Here is a 19538-nt window from a genome sequence, read left to right on the forward strand (position 1 = left end):
TCTCCACTGTTCCAGTTTTTGTTCTAAGTCTCTTTCACTATTTCCTACTAACACGACATCATCAGCATACATTAAGCACCATGGAATGTTACCCTGTAGTTTCGCTGTTATCTGGTCCAAAACTAATGAGAATAAATACGGACTAAGCACAGAGCCTTGGTGCAATCCTACTTTCACATGAAATTTATCAGTCTCTCCCACACCTGTCCTAACACTAGTCGTTACTCCCTCATACATATCCCTCACAATCTTTACATATTCACCAGGGACTCCTTTCTTATTGAGTGCCCACCACAGAATCTCTCGAGGAACTCTATCATATGCTTTCTCAAGATCAATGAATACCATATGAGCGTTTGTTTCTTTACTCCTGTATTTTTCCATCAACTGCCTTATAATGAAAATTGCATCTGTTGTTGATCTACCCTGCATAAAGCCAAATTGATTCTCGGATATTTCGGTCTCTTCACGTATCCGTCTGTCAATTACTCTTTCCCATATTTTCATGGTGTGGCTAAGCAGTTTTATAGCCCTGTAGTTTGTACATTGTTGTATATCTCCCTTGTTTTTGTAAACAGGTACCAGTATACTGCGTCTCCATTCGTCTGGCATTTGTCCGACTTCCATAATTCTATTAAATAGACCTGCTAGCCACCTTGTTCCTGTCTCTCCCAATGCTCTCCATACTTCCCCAGGAATATCATCTGGTCCTACCGCTTTTCCTTTCTTTATTTTTTGAAGCGCTTGAGCCACTTCCTCGTTGGTTATTTTGGTGACCATTGCTGCTACTGTCTCCGTTGACTCTACAGGCTGTCTGTCAAATTCTTCATTTAATAAGCTGTCAAAGTACTTTCTCCATCTCTTTTTGACTTCCCTTTCGTGAACTAGTATTTTATTATTTTCATCTCGGATACATCTAATCTGATTAAAATCTTTTGCTTTCCTTGCTCTCTGTTTGGCTATTTTATATATCTTCGTTTCGCCTTCCCTGGTATCAAGTTGATCATATAGGTTTGAATACGCTTCTGCTTTGGCTTTTGCTACTGCTACTTTCGCTTCCTTTTTCGCCACCATATAGTTTTGAAGATCTGTGTCGGATCTGGTTTCTTGCCACTTTTTATATAATTTTCTCTTCTCTTTTATTTTTCCTTGTACTTCGTTTGACCACCACCAAGTCTCTTTATCCTCAAACTTTTTTCCTGACGTTTTCCCAAGTATTTCAATAGCAGTCTCTCTAATACTACTGGCCATTTTTCTCCAAATTGTATTAGGGCTTCCTTTCATGTTCCAACATATTTCTTCTACTATTCTTCTCCTGAATAGACCTTCTTTCTCATCTTTCAGCAGCCACCATTTGATTTTTTGTGGTCCTCTCCGATATTTTTGTTTAGTTTCGCTTTTTACTTCGATGTCCAGAACAAGCAGCTTATGTTGTTGGCTTACTGTCTCACTCACTATTACCTTGCAGTCCTTGCAGAGAAAATTTAGTGTGATTTTTAAATTCAAATATCTCATTCAAAATAAACTTTTTATTTATTCTAAGGGACTTTCGGCCCTCGGTAATAATTTAGTCTTTCATTCTGCGTTTAAATTTTTCAAAAATATTTATTGGTTTTTTCAGGATTTGAAAAAAATGAACACAATGCCGTGGTAATATTTTCCAAATCTGTCTTTGTCTTACAACGCACTCAACCGAATATAATATTGTCAGCATATATTGTCAGTCAGACACTGACAATCAGTGACAATTTTAAATATTTGACATTGCATCGGGAATATTTTGAGAAATTGATTAAATATTATTGATATATAGTGTATTTGATAAATAATTGATTTAAGACGTGAACTTAATAAAAAGTTATTTATTGTGTATTATTTGTGAAAGATCCAAGCAGAGAATACATCAGATATATCCTGTGATCCAAGTATTTTGTTGTTAGAGATGTTCAAAATTGTAAGCGTTCCAAAATAACAACATATTATTAAAAAATCACTTTAACACTTTTCCTCTTTTCTCGATTGATTATTAGTTTTTGTTGTACAAATAAATTATTACAATCACTGAAAACATAGTTAGTGAAAAAATTATCACATTTATTAACTGAATTAATAATTTGCAATTATAAAAATAACAGTTATCCAAGAACATTCAAAAGCCATCTCTTTAAATTAATTATGACATTTTCAAGTAGAATGACATTCTAGTAATGTTTACATATCCACACCAGTGTGAATTTTACTACACGTAATTTGCCGTGTAAAGACAGAAAAAGTAGGGATACACGTAAAATATTTGCGAATTATGTACCCATAGCCTTAACACTACATCATCAGCATACATTAGGCACCATGGAATGCTACCCTGTAGTTTCGCTGTTATCTGGTCCAAAACTAATGAGAATAAATAAGGACTAAGCTCCGAGCCTTGGTACAATCCTACTTTCACCTGAAATTTATCAGTCTCTCCCACTCCTGTCCTAACACTAGTCGTTAGGCTACGGCTCCACGGGCTGGAAATTGACGCTAGCAGTAGCCGCAAAACGAACTTAAGGATCCACAGAACGGAATAGGAATAGCCGAACTGTACCGACTACAGGACTTGTGCGTAGTCGGTTCAGTTCGGCTATTCCTATTCCGTTCCGTGGAACCTTAAGTTCGTTTTGCGGCTACTGCTAGCGTCAATTTCCAGCCCGTGGAGCCGTAGCCTTACTCCCTCATACATATCTCTCACAATCTTTACATATTCGCCAGGGACTCCTTTCTTATTGAGTGCCCACCACAGAATCTATCGAGGAACTCTATCATATGCTTTCTCAAGATCAATAAATACCATGTGAGCGTTGGTCTCTTTATTTCTGTATTTTTCCATCAGTTGCCTTACAATGAAAATTGCATCTGTTGTTGAGCTACCCTGCATAAAGCCAAGGATATTTCGGTTTCTTCACGTATCCGTCTATCAATTACTCTCTCCCATACTTTCATGGTGTGGCTAAGTAGTTTTATAGCCCTGTAGTTTGTACATTGTTGTATGTCTCCCTTGTTTTTGTAGGCAGGTACTATTATACTGCTTCTCCATTCGTCTGGCATTTGTCCAACTTCCATAATTCTATTAAATAGACCTGCTAGCCAACTTATTCCTGTCTCTCCCAATGCTCTCCATACTTCCCCAGGAATATCATCTGGGCCACTGCTTTTCCTTTCTTTATTTTTTGAAGCGCTTGAGCCACTTCCTCGTTTGTTATTCTGGTAACCATTGCTGTTACTGTCTCCGTTAACTCCACAGGCTGTCTGTCAAATTCTTTATTTAATAAACTGTCAAAATACTTTCTCCATATCTTTTTGACATCTTTTTCGTAAATTACCTAGTATTTTATTATTTTCATCTCGGATACATCTAATCTGATTAAAATCTTTTGCTTCCTTTGGTCTCTGTTTGGCTATTTTTAAAATTTTTGAAGTTATACTTCTTTAGGCGCGATTGAGCGTAAAATTTCATAATACTGCGCGCATGTGCACACAGACAGTATGGCGTTTAGTTGATAAATCTTTCTAGTTATGTATAAATATATCAGTGCAAGAAAAGGTGTGAAAAGAATATATTAGTTCTTTTAGTAAATATATTTATTTTAATTTTTGTGTCTTTGGATTTGTCTTCCGCAGGAGTAAGATGAGTATTATCATTGTTTATTTAGGGATAGTTGGTCAGCCCAATAGGAAAATTTGTTTGATTCAAATTGAGACAGTCACCAGATGTCCCCACAATTTCTATCAGAGTCGCAACGTCAAAATGCATAGACACCAAGTTGGATACGATCCTATTCATAATACCCCAACTCGCATACATATTAAGAAAAATAAATATATTTGGAAGGATATAATATTTAGAATTTGAATTAATGATGCCATGCTATTATAATATATAATGTATAGTAGCATGACATCATTATTTCAATTTCTAAATAAACTATTGTATATATTTATTTTTCTTAATATGTATGTGAGTTGGGGTGTTATGAATAGGATCGTATCCAACTTGGTGTCTATGCATTTTGACGTTGCGACCCTGACAGAAATTGTGGGGACATCTGGTGACTGTCTCAATTTGAATCAAACATATTTACCTATTGAGCTGACCAACTATCTCCCTATATAAACAATGGTATTATTAAAACATTTTATTGTATATTTATTATAATCTTATCCGTCTTATCCAGTAAGAAATTCGATTACATTCAGAAATACACAAGCTAGAACTAACCTTATGTTGAATTCTCCTCTATTCGTCATGTGCAGCTATTATAATACCTTAAGTATTTACTGCGATATATTTAACTGCAGTTTAAAGCAACTTATTTCTATGGCCAAGACCTACCTAGGTGATTAATAATTTATTTCTTTACGTTCAATAGTATGTTGTTCGTTGCTAATCTTTCAAATTATGTGTCAGCGCAAATAAGCCATTAAAATAATATATTAGTGTTTTTTAGTAAATGTATTATTTATTATAATTTTTGTGTCTTTGGATTTGTCTTTCTTGGGCGTAAAATAATAAAATATCTATTTTTATATTTCACTTGTCACCGTGATGTGTAATTATGTATATGCGAAACGTCAATAACAGGCGCCTTGATAGCCTGGTTGGTAGGGCATTGGACCAGAGATCGAGAGATCGCGGGTTCAAATCCCGGACGATTCATATTCTTTTTTTTTGCATTGTTAAGTTTTGGTTAATTTTTGGTAATTATTGTTAATTTTTTGTATTATAACTTTTAAGTATATTTATTTCGTTGAAATTATATAATAGAAGTATAACTTCTTACGTGCGTACAAAATACACACACATTCTTTTTTTTAGTACAACAAAATAAAACCTACTAAAACTATGTTTAGGTGAGCAAACGCAGGTTACATAAATTAAATTTTGACACTCTTTCGACACCCTCGCCCACAAATCTCGCAGAATTAAATTCAACAATCCCAAGGTAGAAATTGAAACTGTCAAGTGCTCGTGACGTTTGAACTTTCGAACTTCGTGTTCAGTGTTCAGTGCACAAACATTTCGGTTTTTGTTATCTCGTTTATACGGTCGTTTACACCGAAATGGACTGCAATTAAGTTTATTAAACCGCAATGGGTCACATCGGTGCAAAAACTCATTTCAGTTTCACACGTGAAATTACTGTTGTTGATATATTGGTCGAGCCATACCTTTATGTAGTTGTAATTAATAATTAATACTAATATATGATACGGGGCATAATGTCGGAACGATGCAGTGTAAATTATTAGGTTTGTTCCAACACGACGAAGAACCGTCATGTAACGATCACGTTAATAGAAAATTAATGTTTCATGGGTTCCATGGGAACGAAATAATACGTTCCATGGTACTGCGCAGGACGGTGATCGTTACATGGACGGTTTCTAGTTGTGTTGGAACAAACCTATTATCAATCGAAAAATATCCCCCTCATAGACACATCAAAGTATTAGCTCTACAGCCTTTGCAAATGAGAGAATGCTACTTTTTTATTCCGCCGTTTTCTGTTTTCGCTTTTCTGCTAGAGAGTGGCTACGGTCAAAAACTGATTACGAAAGTTGTATTGGTTGATTTGTCCGCAGCTTACGACCCCTTACACCACAAGGCGCTCTTATCAAAGATCTTTAAAACCACTAGAGACCACTTATTCTAACAAAGCTAATCGCACCTTTAGTGCAGCAAAAGCGGTTCTTCGTCACCTTTGGTAAAAAGAACAGAAGAGCAAAACTATTCTTTTATGCAGACGGACTATCCATAGCTGTTCAAGACAAGACCTTTTATGTAGTAGGGCTAAATCAAAAGAGGTACTGTCCACTATGTCTAGATTCTATAACAAGCACTTCCCTAAAACACAAGCCAAATGAAACTCATATTTGCGCCTTTCAGCTCATAGAACACATCGAAAGAGTCATAGAAGAGTGCTACGATAGACACCCACTTTATGAAGCACCACTACATGATCAGTCTAGATTAAGATATAGGAAAGCTTTCCTAAAGATAATCCCATTAAAGTCATTTGATAAGTACCCGCTACGCTAAGATAACAAGACGTTATAAAATAGGACTCACTATGCGAATGCGGTGAAGTTCAGAACATTGAAGCACCTACTGATGTGCAAGTTGAAACGTGTAATAATTGTGCCACCAACACTTTCAGTAACTTCACCCGTTACTGGGCGGAAAAATATTTGGAGCAAGTGAAATGAAAAAGTAAAGCAAGTAAAATTTAATAAAAAAAATTTTGTCCTGGTAAAAGGTATATTAGTTTAAAAAGCCCCTATAGGGCTACAAACATGGAAACAAAACGTTGTCGCTCTGTAACAAGAGCATCATCAGGGATACCTAAAATAAGTATAACCATATTAATTAAAGCAAAATGTTAAAGTTAAAATGATGACCAAGGTAAAAGCAAAGTTTGGTTATATTTACAAGAACATGGTGAGCCAACCAAAAAATACAAAGGTCAAAGCCTTTCAAAAATAGACTAAAGGTCTTATATAGATGCAAACATTGCAAAATCCAAAGGATGGATAAAATTCCAATGGCTACTGCCCTAGGGCAACATATGACTCCCACACGTGGTAAGTGGGTCAATAGGTAACAATTAGGTCATTCTGTTACAAGAGGTGACAGGCAACTAAAAGATAAGATTTCAAAAGCGAATATGTCTGATGTCAGGACAACAATCGACAATGAAACTTGAAGTTTTATGAAATGTAGGTTACGCAGCCACTAAATTTAAAGTTGTTTTTGGTACAAGCAATGATAACAGCTAACATCAGTGTGTTGGAATTATAAAAATACAAGAGTTAGTGAGAATAAATTATCTAAGATGTAAAAAAGGAGGCGAATTTGAAAACCCGCAATCATCAATGAGGTGTACTCGAATTGATGAAGTAAAGGTAGGCAACCCAAAATACAAAAGGTATGTATTGTAGTTTGTATTGGAAATAGATAATTAATTTTTGATTCAACACAAATGATGGCTGATAAAGCTGGCTGAAATAAAGATGAGACAACTAAATAGGGGTTGTGATATCAAATGCTGAGAAATGTTGTAAATGCAAAATTTGTTCATAAGTTAATAGAATATAGATGGATTCATCAACACCAATTTTAAAAAGAATTGTTGTTTTAAAAGCTTAGTCCAAATTTCTTTATTATGTTCTTTTATGTTGAATAACATCTAGGGCAAGGAAAAATTAATACAATTGGATTAAAGTATCTAAGCTATGTCTGAAGTGAGGCCAGATGAAGATAGGTGTTGAGTAAAATTGTTGAGTATGTGGGGAAAAATTGTGTTTATTTCATTAATGTTTCCACTGCTATTTTTTGTACCACCTTATTTAATCTATGTCAAATGTGACTTACCTGCTGACAATTCAGCCCCATTTGTTGTGCAACTCCTCCAATAACACTCCAGGAATGAACTAGTATGATGAAGTCGAGGTGTCGCAATCCACATGGTTACCTTTGTGGATCGAAAACCGTCCCTTGTCACTTTTATACAACTGAGAGTGGTGGCCAATTCCAGTATCCAGTTCCATTCCCGACAAGGTTCCAGGAGGAACCATCTCTTAAGGAGGGGGCAATGTTGCACCAAACCCTTGCTACACGAACAGCGCACATCCAGTGAGACGAAGCATATAATAGCAATTTAGATTTTTAGAGTTATTCTTACTAGTCGAGATTATATTTGCCCACTTAAATACTTTCATGGCACTCTGTATTATTTACTTTATATCCAATTTGTTGTATCATAAATCGTCGGTGCATCTTGCCTATTTCTAAAAATTTTTTTCTCTAGCTCTCCACTTGATAATATCCGAATACCTGTATTCATTCAATATATCATTACCTAATGATTTTTTTAGTTATCCATTGTTAAAAGATATGAGAAAAATGCGTGGACAATGATTTTCGTCATGCCAAGAAGCTGATGGGGCCTTCCAAAACCATGCTTCTACGACATCAGCTTCAGGGTGCAGAAAATGTTTCCAGAATTAGTTTGAGAGTATGCAAGAGTAAAGAGTTTATAGATCTTTCTATCAATAGGCAAATATTTCAAAGAGCAATAAAATACTAGTTTTGAACTTATTCCTTTTTTTCTTTTTGTGGAAACTTGTTATTGTATTTAAACTTGTATTATTGTTGTTATTTGTACACTGGAACTTCATACTGAAACTGTGCCAATGATCATATTTTCTGGGCATATTAAATTTATACGGTACCAGCCAAAATTCTCCTCCCCCCTCCTATCCAAACAAAATTAGTATGATTGAATAGGTATTTTCAATACCGTTCAAGCGAGATATTACTTGCCATAAGGTCCCAAAAGTATCGGTCAAAGTGACTCTGTAACGTCATCTGTCACAATTATGTTACCTGTTATGACCATTTTAGAAGCCTACGTCCCAGTGGCGTACCGTAGTGAGGGCGACGGGGGCGGCAATTTTTCGGGGGCGGCAAAATGCAACTATAAGTAATAAAAATATTTTGTAAATAATTGAAAAATTTTATATTTTTATCGCAACTACAAATTTGGACCGATTGAAAGAAGCACGGAATTGTTCATTACTTATTTTGTGACGAATTCGGGGAATTCCTTTTCTTTGAATGATATTTTGTAGCGTCTATACTGACTTGTGGGAATTCCCCGTTTATGACTAACAATCAGCGAGAATGACTTCTATTACATACATCGGCAATTATTTTACTATTACCCTATACGTTATTCAGTGGCAAAAGTTTAAAAAGGGTTCAAGACACGCGGTGGAGTGCATAATGTGACATGGCATCATTACAAAGACATTCTCGTCACTTTGGAAAAACTGACAGAGGCAGGTGCTTTACTAGTTTCGATGCAGTCATTATCCTTTCTTTGTTTTTTGGGCATGTGGCAACCTGTGCTACATGAAGTGAATGATGCACAAAAATATTTACAAACAAGGGGACTTGACATAAGATTGTACGCTCAGAACGTAAATGCTTTGCAGATGATATTGACAGAGAAAAGAGAGGAATTGGCAAATGGCGCTGTAGGTTATGCAAAAATATGTGTGAAGAACTTGGAATTTCCATAAAACCTAGGAGGCATATAACAAGAAAGCATATTTTTGATGACGGAACTAGAGATGCTAACTTGTCTTGTGAAAATGAGTTGAGACGAAACCTGTCTTCTTCGTTAGATAGAGTTATTGTAGAAATTCGTGAGACAATACTGAATGTAATCTAGGTTACGCATCTGACGAAATTAACGAGCAGGATTTCAAGCTGGAAAGACTTCGACTGCGGACTTTCGTTGCTGTTACAGGTAACGAAAATAAATTGATTAATGCAGACTCACTTCAATTACTTAAATTTATTGTTAAATCCAAGCTGGAAGATACTCTGCAAAATATTTTTATAATGTTTCGAATATTTTTCACAGATGCTATAAGCAATGCCAGCTGTGAGAGAAGTTTTTCAAAATTGATATTGAATAAAAATTATGTAAGATCGACAATGAGTACTCTCTGTCGACAATGGTCTATTACTATAGAACAGTGGACTGTTCTAACCGAAAAGTTCTCTATAATTAATGTATGTAATGAATAGTATTCATTAAATTAAAATACCTTAATAAGAAGGCGGCAAAATTGTCTTCCGCCCCGGGCAGCCGACACTCACGCTACGCCACTGCTACGTCCGTTCATTTCTTACTATCAAATTTCACTATTATAAGTATAACCATTCAAAAGATACGAGATGAAGGGGACTTTTTGACTAACACTGTATAATAAAAAATTATTTTTTGTTCACTTCTTGTTAATTATTGATTTAAAAATTCCTTGATTCAATCCTTAAATGAAATAAAACTCCAAGGCTCGATATGCTAAAATGAAATTTATTTTGAGAATATTCTAATTTAAAATCGCAAGATTCAAAAGATTTGGTATTCACCTCGCAACTTGTGTCGATTGGATTATTGCATTATAAGATGAGAAGAATAAGATAAAAATAAAGGAAAGATATTCGTGATTACATTTTGCCACTTGTCGTTCGGAATTCCTAAGGAATTCAATAAACATTTGAAATTTTTTATCTTTTACTTAAAATGGATCTCGTTACAAAAATGTAAATGTATAGGCATTTCAGAATTAGATATTTCGAAAATTTTTTCTTTAAAGATATTGGTGAATATTATAATTAATCTGCGTTAAAATTTTTAACTATTTTGGCATTAAATATAATACTATTAACTCTATGAGCACCAAGGATAAACAAAGGCCTATAAGTTCTTAAAATAAATCCGAATACTACTAAAAGCTGATTTACTCTTCTTCCTCTTCTTCTGTTTGTGTAGACATGACTGTCTGTTTTTCAATGCGCCTCCAGTAAGGTGTCGCTCCGTCGTTTTCGTGATCTTCCCACTGATGGTCTTTCTATTAGAGAACCGTCTCTCGCCGTCCTCACTACTCTTTTTATTGTTATTCGGCTTATGTTGTTCCATTCTACTCTTCTGTTCTTACCCAGTTATTAATAATCTCCACCTTACATCCCCTTCGAGCTCTGTCCCATAGTGTCTTACCATCGATTTTTCGTGTTTTCATCTGCTATTTCTAGCATTCTTCTTGTCCTGTCTGTGTCCTGTCTGGTCTTTCTGCCACTTATGTCATTATTAGTCTGATGACTGTTTTGAGTTGTAAATTCTGCCTTTCATTTTTTTTTCGGATATTTTTATTTCTTCATATTGTTTCATTCAGGCAATCTGCAGCTCTGTTTACTCTATTCACTTGATCTCCCACTCCTGTTTGGAGCTTTCTGTAGCTAGATAGTGGCCTAGATATTTATTTTAAACTCCATCACTTGCTCTATTTACCGTGTTTTTTACAGTTATTTCCCTTTGTTTTTGTCACTCAGTATACTAGATGTCTTTTGCACTTGTTTTAATGTAAAAATATTTTCTAGATACTCCTAGTTCTTCAATGGAAGAAGAAATTAAATTGTTCCTAAGAAAGATAAGCAGATTGGAGGACGTCGCCCAATTCATCAGCTCGTACCATCAAGAATCAGTAGTTGCGGCTTTAACAGACCGTCTACAAAAAATATCTTTCGCAATAAAGAACGAAGCCTCACTTAATGCCGGAGGAAAATTCGAATGGGTGGATTCTGTATTAATCAAAGTAAGTAAAGGGTAATTCAGTGAAACGGTACGATTTGACAACGCTGCTGACGATAAAATAGAGGAGCCGCGGGCTTGCGACGTAAACGTTGTGAATCTAGAGAGTGGTATGCGAGCAGTTCTGACACTGCCAAAATTATACTGAAAATTTAAAAATCTTCTTTTTTAATGTTATAAGGTATATGTATTTATATTTTTTTTTTTTATAATTGTAGTGCCTTCAAGATGGTTCCTGGTTACTGGTAGACAATGTGAACTTGTGCAGCTCTGCTGTACTAGATCGTCTAAACGCCCTTCTAGAACCAAATGGAGTTCTTACCGTTTCTGAAAGAGGGGTAGACGCCAACGGTCAAATGGTAGAAATAAAACCACATAAAGATTTTAGGCTCTTCCTTACCATGGATCCAAGAAACGGAGAGATTTCAAGGTACAAAGATATAACATGATTTTCTTCTTCTTTAAGTGCTGTCTCCCAATCGGAGGTTGGATATCATCATCACTATCTTTACTCTATCTACCACTGCCCTTAGAGTACTATAGAACTACATTTAAACCAGTCCCTTAAATTCTTCAGCCAGGACTCTCTCCTTCTTCATATACTCCTTCCTCCTGTTATATTTCCCTGTATTATCAGTCTTAGCAGTTCATATCGTTGTCCCCTGATTACGTGTCCCAGATATTGAAACTTTCTTATTTTTATTTTGTTTATTATTTCGTATTCTTTGCCCATTTCTCGCAATACTTCTGTGTTAGTTTTAGACGGGTGTTTTGCCTCTATATCTAATTTGTTGAAAGTTTCCTTTACATTGGTCATGGTGTTTTCAGCAATGTCAATATCGTCCAAGTATGCTAGTGGTAATTTTGGTCTTTACTGTTTGTAGTGCGTAGGTGCGTCAGTAATGCAAGAGAAAGAAATGTGACATAATAGCTTATTGCAGTTTAGAATGAAGCAGAGTAGAGTAAATGTGATGAAGAACGGATAAGTGGATGAAAGGAACTTGGTGAAATATTAGAACTAGGGTTATCTACTATATTTTTCGCAATAAGCGGAGAAAGATGCCCTTCTATCATTGTTCCGAAAGAGTGTTGTCTAAATTGGTTCAAAAAATTCCTTTCTATGTCATATATCTAATTCTAATTATGATTTTTCTGAAATAAACTTCTTCTTCTTCTTCCTTCTTGTATGTAGGCTTTAAAGCCTGTCTCTTCTTCAATACTAGCCTCCTAAATTGTTTAAATTATCGCACCATCTTTGCTTGGTCTGCCAATAATTCTTCGTCCATTTGGTGACTTATCTCGTGCTATTCATACTATCCTATCCTCTGCCATTCTACTAATGTGTTCGTTCCACTCCTGTTTCCGTTTTGTCACCCATCCATTTATGTCTTCTACATTACATGCTCTTCTTATGTTTTCGCTTCTCTCTCTATCCAACAGACTTTTCCCTGATATTCGTCGAAGTATTTTCATCTCTGTTGTTTCTAGTAGTCGTCTCGTTTCAAAGGTGTCAGGTCTTGTCTCCGCCGTGTATGTTAATATAGGTCTAATTGCTGCTTTATAGATTATTGCTTTTGTGTCTTGTCTTAGGTGTTTGTTCTTTCAGATTGTGTCATTAAAAGATCCCGCCGCTTTACTTGCTTTTAAGCTTTGTTGTCGTAAAATATCTAAACATGTCTTCTTCAACATCTCCGTAACTAGTTATACCTATTCCCAGATATCTAAACCTTGCTTTCTGCTTTATTATTTTCCCATCAATTTCGATTTTACATTGTAGTGGGTATTTAGATGTTGTCATACATTTGGTTTTTTCTGCTGATATTATCATATTGTATTTATTGGCTGTTGTATTGAAGATGTGTGTTAACTTTTGCAGATCGTCTTCTGTCTCGGCGATTAATGCGGCGTCGTCTACATAACATAATATTTGGATTTCTGTGTTCCCTATTCTGTAACCATGACCTTTACATACTGCTTCTATTATTTCGTCCATTATTATATTAAAGAGCAGTGGGCTTAATGACTCACCTTGTTTGACTCCGCTTTGTACTGGTATAAATTGTGTTAGTTTTCCATTTATCTATGATAGTCCAGAAAGCCACTGCGCATCCGCTAGGAAAAATATTCTAATTCGGATTTTTTGCACAATCTTACTCAAAAAGGACTCCTTTTAACAAATTTGCATGTTGCCAGGACCAAAAGGTGGTCAAAAATTTTTTAAACGTTTTTTTTTTGTTGTTTTCCTAAAATTATTTTTTTTTCATGGAAAAAAGTTTTTTTAGGTTTTTTGGATCATTCCAAACAGAAAAGCTCTTTAGTGACTTTTCTCTAAAAATGATAGTTTTTGACATACAAGCGATTAAAAATTGAAAAATTGCGATATCGGCCATTTTTAACCCTCAAAAACTAGGTGAAAAACTGAAAATTTGAATATTGCCAAGGTAGGTAGATATTCTTTAAACATCGATTGATGAAATCCCGAAGAGTTTTTTGCAATACAATATTCAAAACTCCTTTGTTTTTTAATTGCTAATCAAGCGTGCGCAACACCATTTTCCACCAACAGTATGGTGCAAATGAAAGGAATAAATTCGTTATTTCGTAAACCGGCGACTTGAAGGAAACCTAAAAAAACTTTTTTCCATGTAAAAAAATAATTTTAGGAAAAAAACAAAAAAAAAACGTTTAAAAAATTTTTGACCACCTTTTGGTCCTGGCAACATGCAAATTTGTTAAAAGGAGTCCTTTTTGAGTAAGATTGTGCAAAAAATCCGAATTAGAATATTTTTCCTAGCGGATGCGCAGTGGCTTTCTGGACTATGAATAAACTGTACTATTATGAAATAAACTGTACCATTTAATTTTTAGGGCTATGAGAAATAGAGGCATAGAAATCTACCTATTAAACGAAGGCGAATTGCAACACTCTCATGACATCGACAGAAGCAGTTTAATCCAGCTAGAAGGACTAAGCTCATTCCATGCAGAAATGCTCATAAAACTACACAATTTTATTTCCGAACTCGTCATAGGCGAAAGACCAAATGTAAATGAGCTGATTCAAGTATCAACACTAGCAGCACAACAACTAAAATATGGCGTAGATAGCAAACAGACTTTCACAAGTACAATACTGGAGGTTTATTACAAAACTAGGTCACCCCTTGAATTTAATTGCGTTAATTTTGAAACTGTTATAAACGAGGAAATTACTAAATTACTTAACAGCGAATCTAGTACAGTCCCAGCTTGTTTTGACTCAAATGCAACACTTAAAACACAAGAAATATCTCTGAATTCATCTATCGAGAAGGTTAAACAACAAGCTGTCTTGCTGTTCGATTATTTAGAGAACGCAGTCAAAACTTGTGCAGATGTAGACGTTAAACTTGGTCATCTACTAGTTTGCTTCTACTCTACAACTTCCTTGGAAGATATAAGTGTTCGGCATTGCTATTTGCAAGCAAAAATTAAATCTAGTAAACCTTTAACACCGTCACTGCAAAATTTACTCTTAAATTTTACAAATAAGCTATTGTATATATGCCAGAGGAGTTCAAATGCCCTCAGTTTGCCCGTTGATCACAACTGGATTCCAGAAATATCTACATTGGAAGAGACTTTGGAAAGCAACATCCAAATGTTGCCTTTGTTCTTCAGTGTAGACTCTTTGTTGGAAAATACTAACTTAGCTAATATTTCTGGAAATAGAATAGAGTTCGATGGCAAGAAATTGAAGTTTAATAAACCAAAAAAAGGAAGCAAACTGACTCTAGTGGAATACTCGCGATATTTACAACAAGGTTTGCTTGAAGACCGTTTTGGTGATGTTGTGGTTAACAATTTTACCAACCTAACTAAAACCTACAACGACTTTTTACTGAATATTGTGAATATGACAAAAAGTATTAGTAATCACGACATTATAGAATTGCTTTATATGCTTTTTTGGAAATCTAAGTTGGTAGAACTTCTTCACTTTAATTATTCTGCAGACGTAGACCAGAAGCAGCTACGAAAGGTTTTCGCTGAACTTCCTGTACACTATAAATGGTTCTATAAATTTTCTGTGCAGGCTGTTTCAAAGATTACTAATCTGCCAGTATTAGAAAGCTTGGAAGATATCCTAAAGCAGATAAATAGTAAATTAGATAAACAGTTTTCGGTTATGCATAAACTGGGCAAGAACTATCAGAAATCGAGCAACAGACCACCTCCTTATACAAGCAAAGAACACTACGATATTATCTATAAGTTCAACGAGATTAGTGAAAGGTACAATTCTAGTCGAAAAGGGAATGATGTGTTGGACCTTTTTAACTCTTTCTATGGAAATAAAGGTTTGAGATCTTCTTTGGTAGAGTTCAAAGCAGAATTAGACTACGGATTTAGCAATTTTGATGAAAAGATTGAGAAAATAAAGGAAATTAGCAACAAAATTAGTTGTAAAAACCTTGAACCTTGCACCAAATTTGAACTACAACTGGTACCATTACTGGATCATTTGATGCACTTACAAATCCGACATAATATCTCTACTGGACATGATATGGCTCTTACCAACAATGTACTGATCCCTACAGAGTTATGTGGTACTCTATTATTGTACCACAGAACAAAAGATCCACGATTATCGTACGAGCTGTACCGACACTACTACCAGTACCTGATGCTGTCGCCATCTGCACAGCCCTCTAAATTTTTGGGCGAAGAAGAAGAGAAAGAGATTCACGAATTTGCTCCTAAAATTACTTTCCTTTTGAGTAATTTGTTGATCAATGCGAAAGGTGTGGAAGACTTGGGGAGAGTAACTCTTGGCAATTTCAGACATCTAATGAAGCAACATGATGTTTTGAATCTCACACTTTGGGGTAATTTGTATCAGTTATCTGAAGAGGAATATTCCTTTATGTAAGTATATAATTTATAAATATATTATAAATAAATTGTATTTGAATAATTAGTTTTTATTCACAACTTAAAATCTTCAATGTTGTTGTTCTTGGATATTTGTGCTCAAACGTACTGTTTTTTTTTGTCTGTGTTTGTCCTATATAAAATTTTACGGAATAAAAATTATTAAGTTTTTATTAATCCTCTAATATGCAAATTTGTATTTTTCGATTAAAAAAGTACAGTTACAATCCGTTCGATAAACTCAGACACAACTGGCTAGTGATTTTAGTAAATAATTTTGCCAATTTGGTAAAATTAACAAAAAAATAATTACTAAATAGTTAATAATTACTAAATAGTTATAGTCCGTTCTTTAAAGGTAAAATATTGCAAAACCTCTAAATTTTAAACAACCGCTTGGAATAACATGAAATTTGGCATACACATAGCTAACAAGTCAAAGAAAAAAAGTGATATTGTGCCGATGTGTGCTTTTGCCCTAGGGATGAGTTTGACCCCCTTTTGGGGGTGAAAAATATATGTTGGAAATAAGTCCGGAAATTGATAAAATGACTAATTCTGAGCAACTTTTGTTCTATAAAGTTTTTTCACCAAGTTAATACTTTTTGAGTTATTTGCGAGTAAATATGTTAATTTTTCTACAAAATAACCACGGTTTTTCGCAAATAGCTCAAAAAGTAAGTATTTGATCGAAAATAAAATTCTTATCAAAAATATAGCACGTAAAAAAGTGAAAAACATGGTGTATATATTAGGTCACTATACCGAGTAGAAGCAGAGTTATAGCTAATGAAAAATAGGTTCATATTCGTCAAATTCCAAATCAAATATTTTAACGTGCCATAACCAAAAAACGAAGCACTTTTTTGGGGAAAACTCATTTAACTTTTTTAAAGTGTTTAAAAAATGCGTTTAAATTTTAGCATCAAAAGTAAACAACTTACGCTTAAAATAAAGTTGGTCCTTTTTTTGGTAAGAAATCTGGAAAATCACCCCCTAATTAGCATTTCAAATAAACTTAATTGTTACCACTTCACAAGTTTTTTACTCTCGTATGTATTAATCATATGATCTGTAAGTTTCATCGGTTCAAAGTCCTTATTTTTGAAAGAGCTCTAGTTAAAAGGGCTTGAACGAGTCACTTATCTGTCTTACAGAAAAACAAAAAAATACAAAATATTCAGAAAAGTAAAGCCGACTTTTTTTGTTGTTTATGATTTTTGGTATCTCTAACAATTTTTAAGTGATTTTGAAGCATTTTTTTCAAAATTAAAATTTTTAAAAATTTTACTTTAAAACCAAATTTTTTCAAATATAAGCACTTTGAATAGATGAAACTTACAGATCATATAAACACAACATAAGTAAAGTAACTTTTGAAGCGCTAACGATTAATTTCATTTAAGTTGCTAATTAAACACTTTTAAAAAGTTGTAATGGGTTTTCCCAAGAATGCTTCATTATTTGGATATTTCACATTGAATTATTCTATTTGGAATTTTTCGAATATGAACCTATTTTTCGTTAGCTATAACTTTGCTTCTGCTAAGTATAAAGACCTAATATATACACCATTTTTTTCACTTTTTTACAGGCTATATTTTTGCCAAAATTGATTTTTTCGACAAAATACTTACTTTTTAAGTTATTTGCGAAAAACCATCTAAAAACGTGGTTATTTTATTAAAAAATTATTAAGTTCACTTGCAAATAACTCGAAAAGTATTGATTTGGTGAAAAACTATATAGAACAAAAGTTGCTTAAAATTAGTCAGTTTATCTATTTCGGGACTTATCTTGGACATATATTTTTCACCCCCGAGATGGGGTGAAAGTCACCCCCAGGGCAAAAACACACATCGGCACCATACCACTTTTTTCTTTGACATGTTAGCTATGCGTGTGTCAAATTTCATGTCAATCCAAGCGGTTCTTTAAAATTTACAGCAAAAACCGTGAAAGAATGTACTATTAGTAATTTTATCTCACAATAAAACACTGAAAACTTTTGTTTTCTATACTTCCACAAAATTTATTATTTACAACTATGTGACTACAGCTGTTTCGGCAGAGTGCCTTTCTCAAGTGATATAATTTACAATGTGTTTGCCTTTATAAGTCTCTAACTGAAGAGGTTGAAGAGTGGGGAGATGTTTGTCTCGAGTTGGTCATTCAGAATTATATCTGTATTTTTCAGTTTATTAATTTCCATAGATTCTAAAAAAGATGGCTTAAGGCCTTTATTTTGGATATGCAGAATTTGAAACTCTTCATTGAAAGAATGATTATGATCTAGAAGGTGAAGTGCGTATGTTGTTCTATTGTTGAAAGCCCTTTTGTGTTCTGCTATCCGTTTGTCAAAAGTTCTGCCAGTTTGACCGATGTACGTTTTCGGACAGTCACCACAAGTTAGTTTGTACACACCACTCTGTAGTTGCTTTCTCTTTCGGCTTTTATTGTTCTTAATATATTTGCTTAAGTTGTTAGTTCTGAACAAACTAACTTGTGGTGACTGTCCGAAAACGTACATCGGTCAAACTGGCAGAACTTTTGACAAACGGATAGCAGAACACAAAAGGGCTTTCAACAATAGAACAACATACGCACTTCACCTTCTAGATCATAATCATTCTTTCAATGAAGAGTTTCAAATTCTGCATATCCAAAATAAAGGCCTTAAGCTATCTTTTTTAGAATCTATGGAAATTAATAAACTGAAAAATACAGATATAATTCTGAATGACCAACTCGAGACAAACAGCTCCCCACTCCTCAACCTCTTCAGTTAGAGACTTAAAAAGGCAAACACATTGTAAATTATATCACTTGAGAAAGGCACTCTGCCGAAACAGCTGTAGTCACATAGTTGTAAATAATAAATTTTGTGTGGAAGTATAGAAAACAAAGGTTTTCAGTGTTTTATTGTGAGATAAAATGAACTTCCATCAAGTAACGGTCGAATCCATCAATTGTTAGTAATTTTGCCAATTTTGGTAAATCCACATCATATATACCTCCAGTCTTCTCACGTAAATTTTCTTCAGTGTCCACGCTTCCATCCCGTAGTATAATACGGATAGCCTCAGCACCTCAGCAGTCGTACTTTAACTCAAGGTTTCAGTCTCGACAGCAGAGAAGTTTCTTCATTCTTGTAAACGTGGTTCTGGCCTGTTCGATTCTGATTAGTATTTCTTGAAAGCTGTTATTGTTTTCATTGATGATTGTACCTACGAATTTGAATTCTCTTACTCTTTCAATAAGCTGATTCTGTACATATATCTCACGGATGTCCTTGTTGTCTTTGTTATTATCATATATTTCATCTTGCTTATGTTGAGCGATAGTCCATATTCTTCACTCACTGCGGTCACTTTATTAAGCAGTACCTGCAGATCTTCATGTTATTCGGCTAAAAAAACT

The 19538-nt window shown here is 34.4% G+C and overlaps 1 protein-coding gene across 1 annotated transcript in view; it reads left to right on the plus strand.

Moving 5' to 3' along the window:
• The window catches only part of LOC114325220 (midasin), a 700017-nt gene that overhangs the window by 642314 nt on the left and 38165 nt on the right, over positions 1–19538 (plus strand). Inside the window, exons 20-22 of the mRNA XM_050656603.1 lie at positions 10991–11205; positions 11420–11631; positions 14070–16112. Coding sequence (XP_050512560.1) covers positions 10991–11205; positions 11420–11631; positions 14070–16112 — 2470 coding nt within the window. The remainder of the gene's footprint in view (positions 1–10990; positions 11206–11419; positions 11632–14069; positions 16113–19538) is intronic.

Source organism: Diabrotica virgifera, chromosome 7 (assembly GCF_917563875.1).
Source record: "Diabrotica virgifera virgifera chromosome 7, PGI_DIABVI_V3a".
Lineage (NCBI taxonomy): Eukaryota > Metazoa > Arthropoda > Insecta > Coleoptera > Chrysomelidae > Diabrotica > Diabrotica virgifera.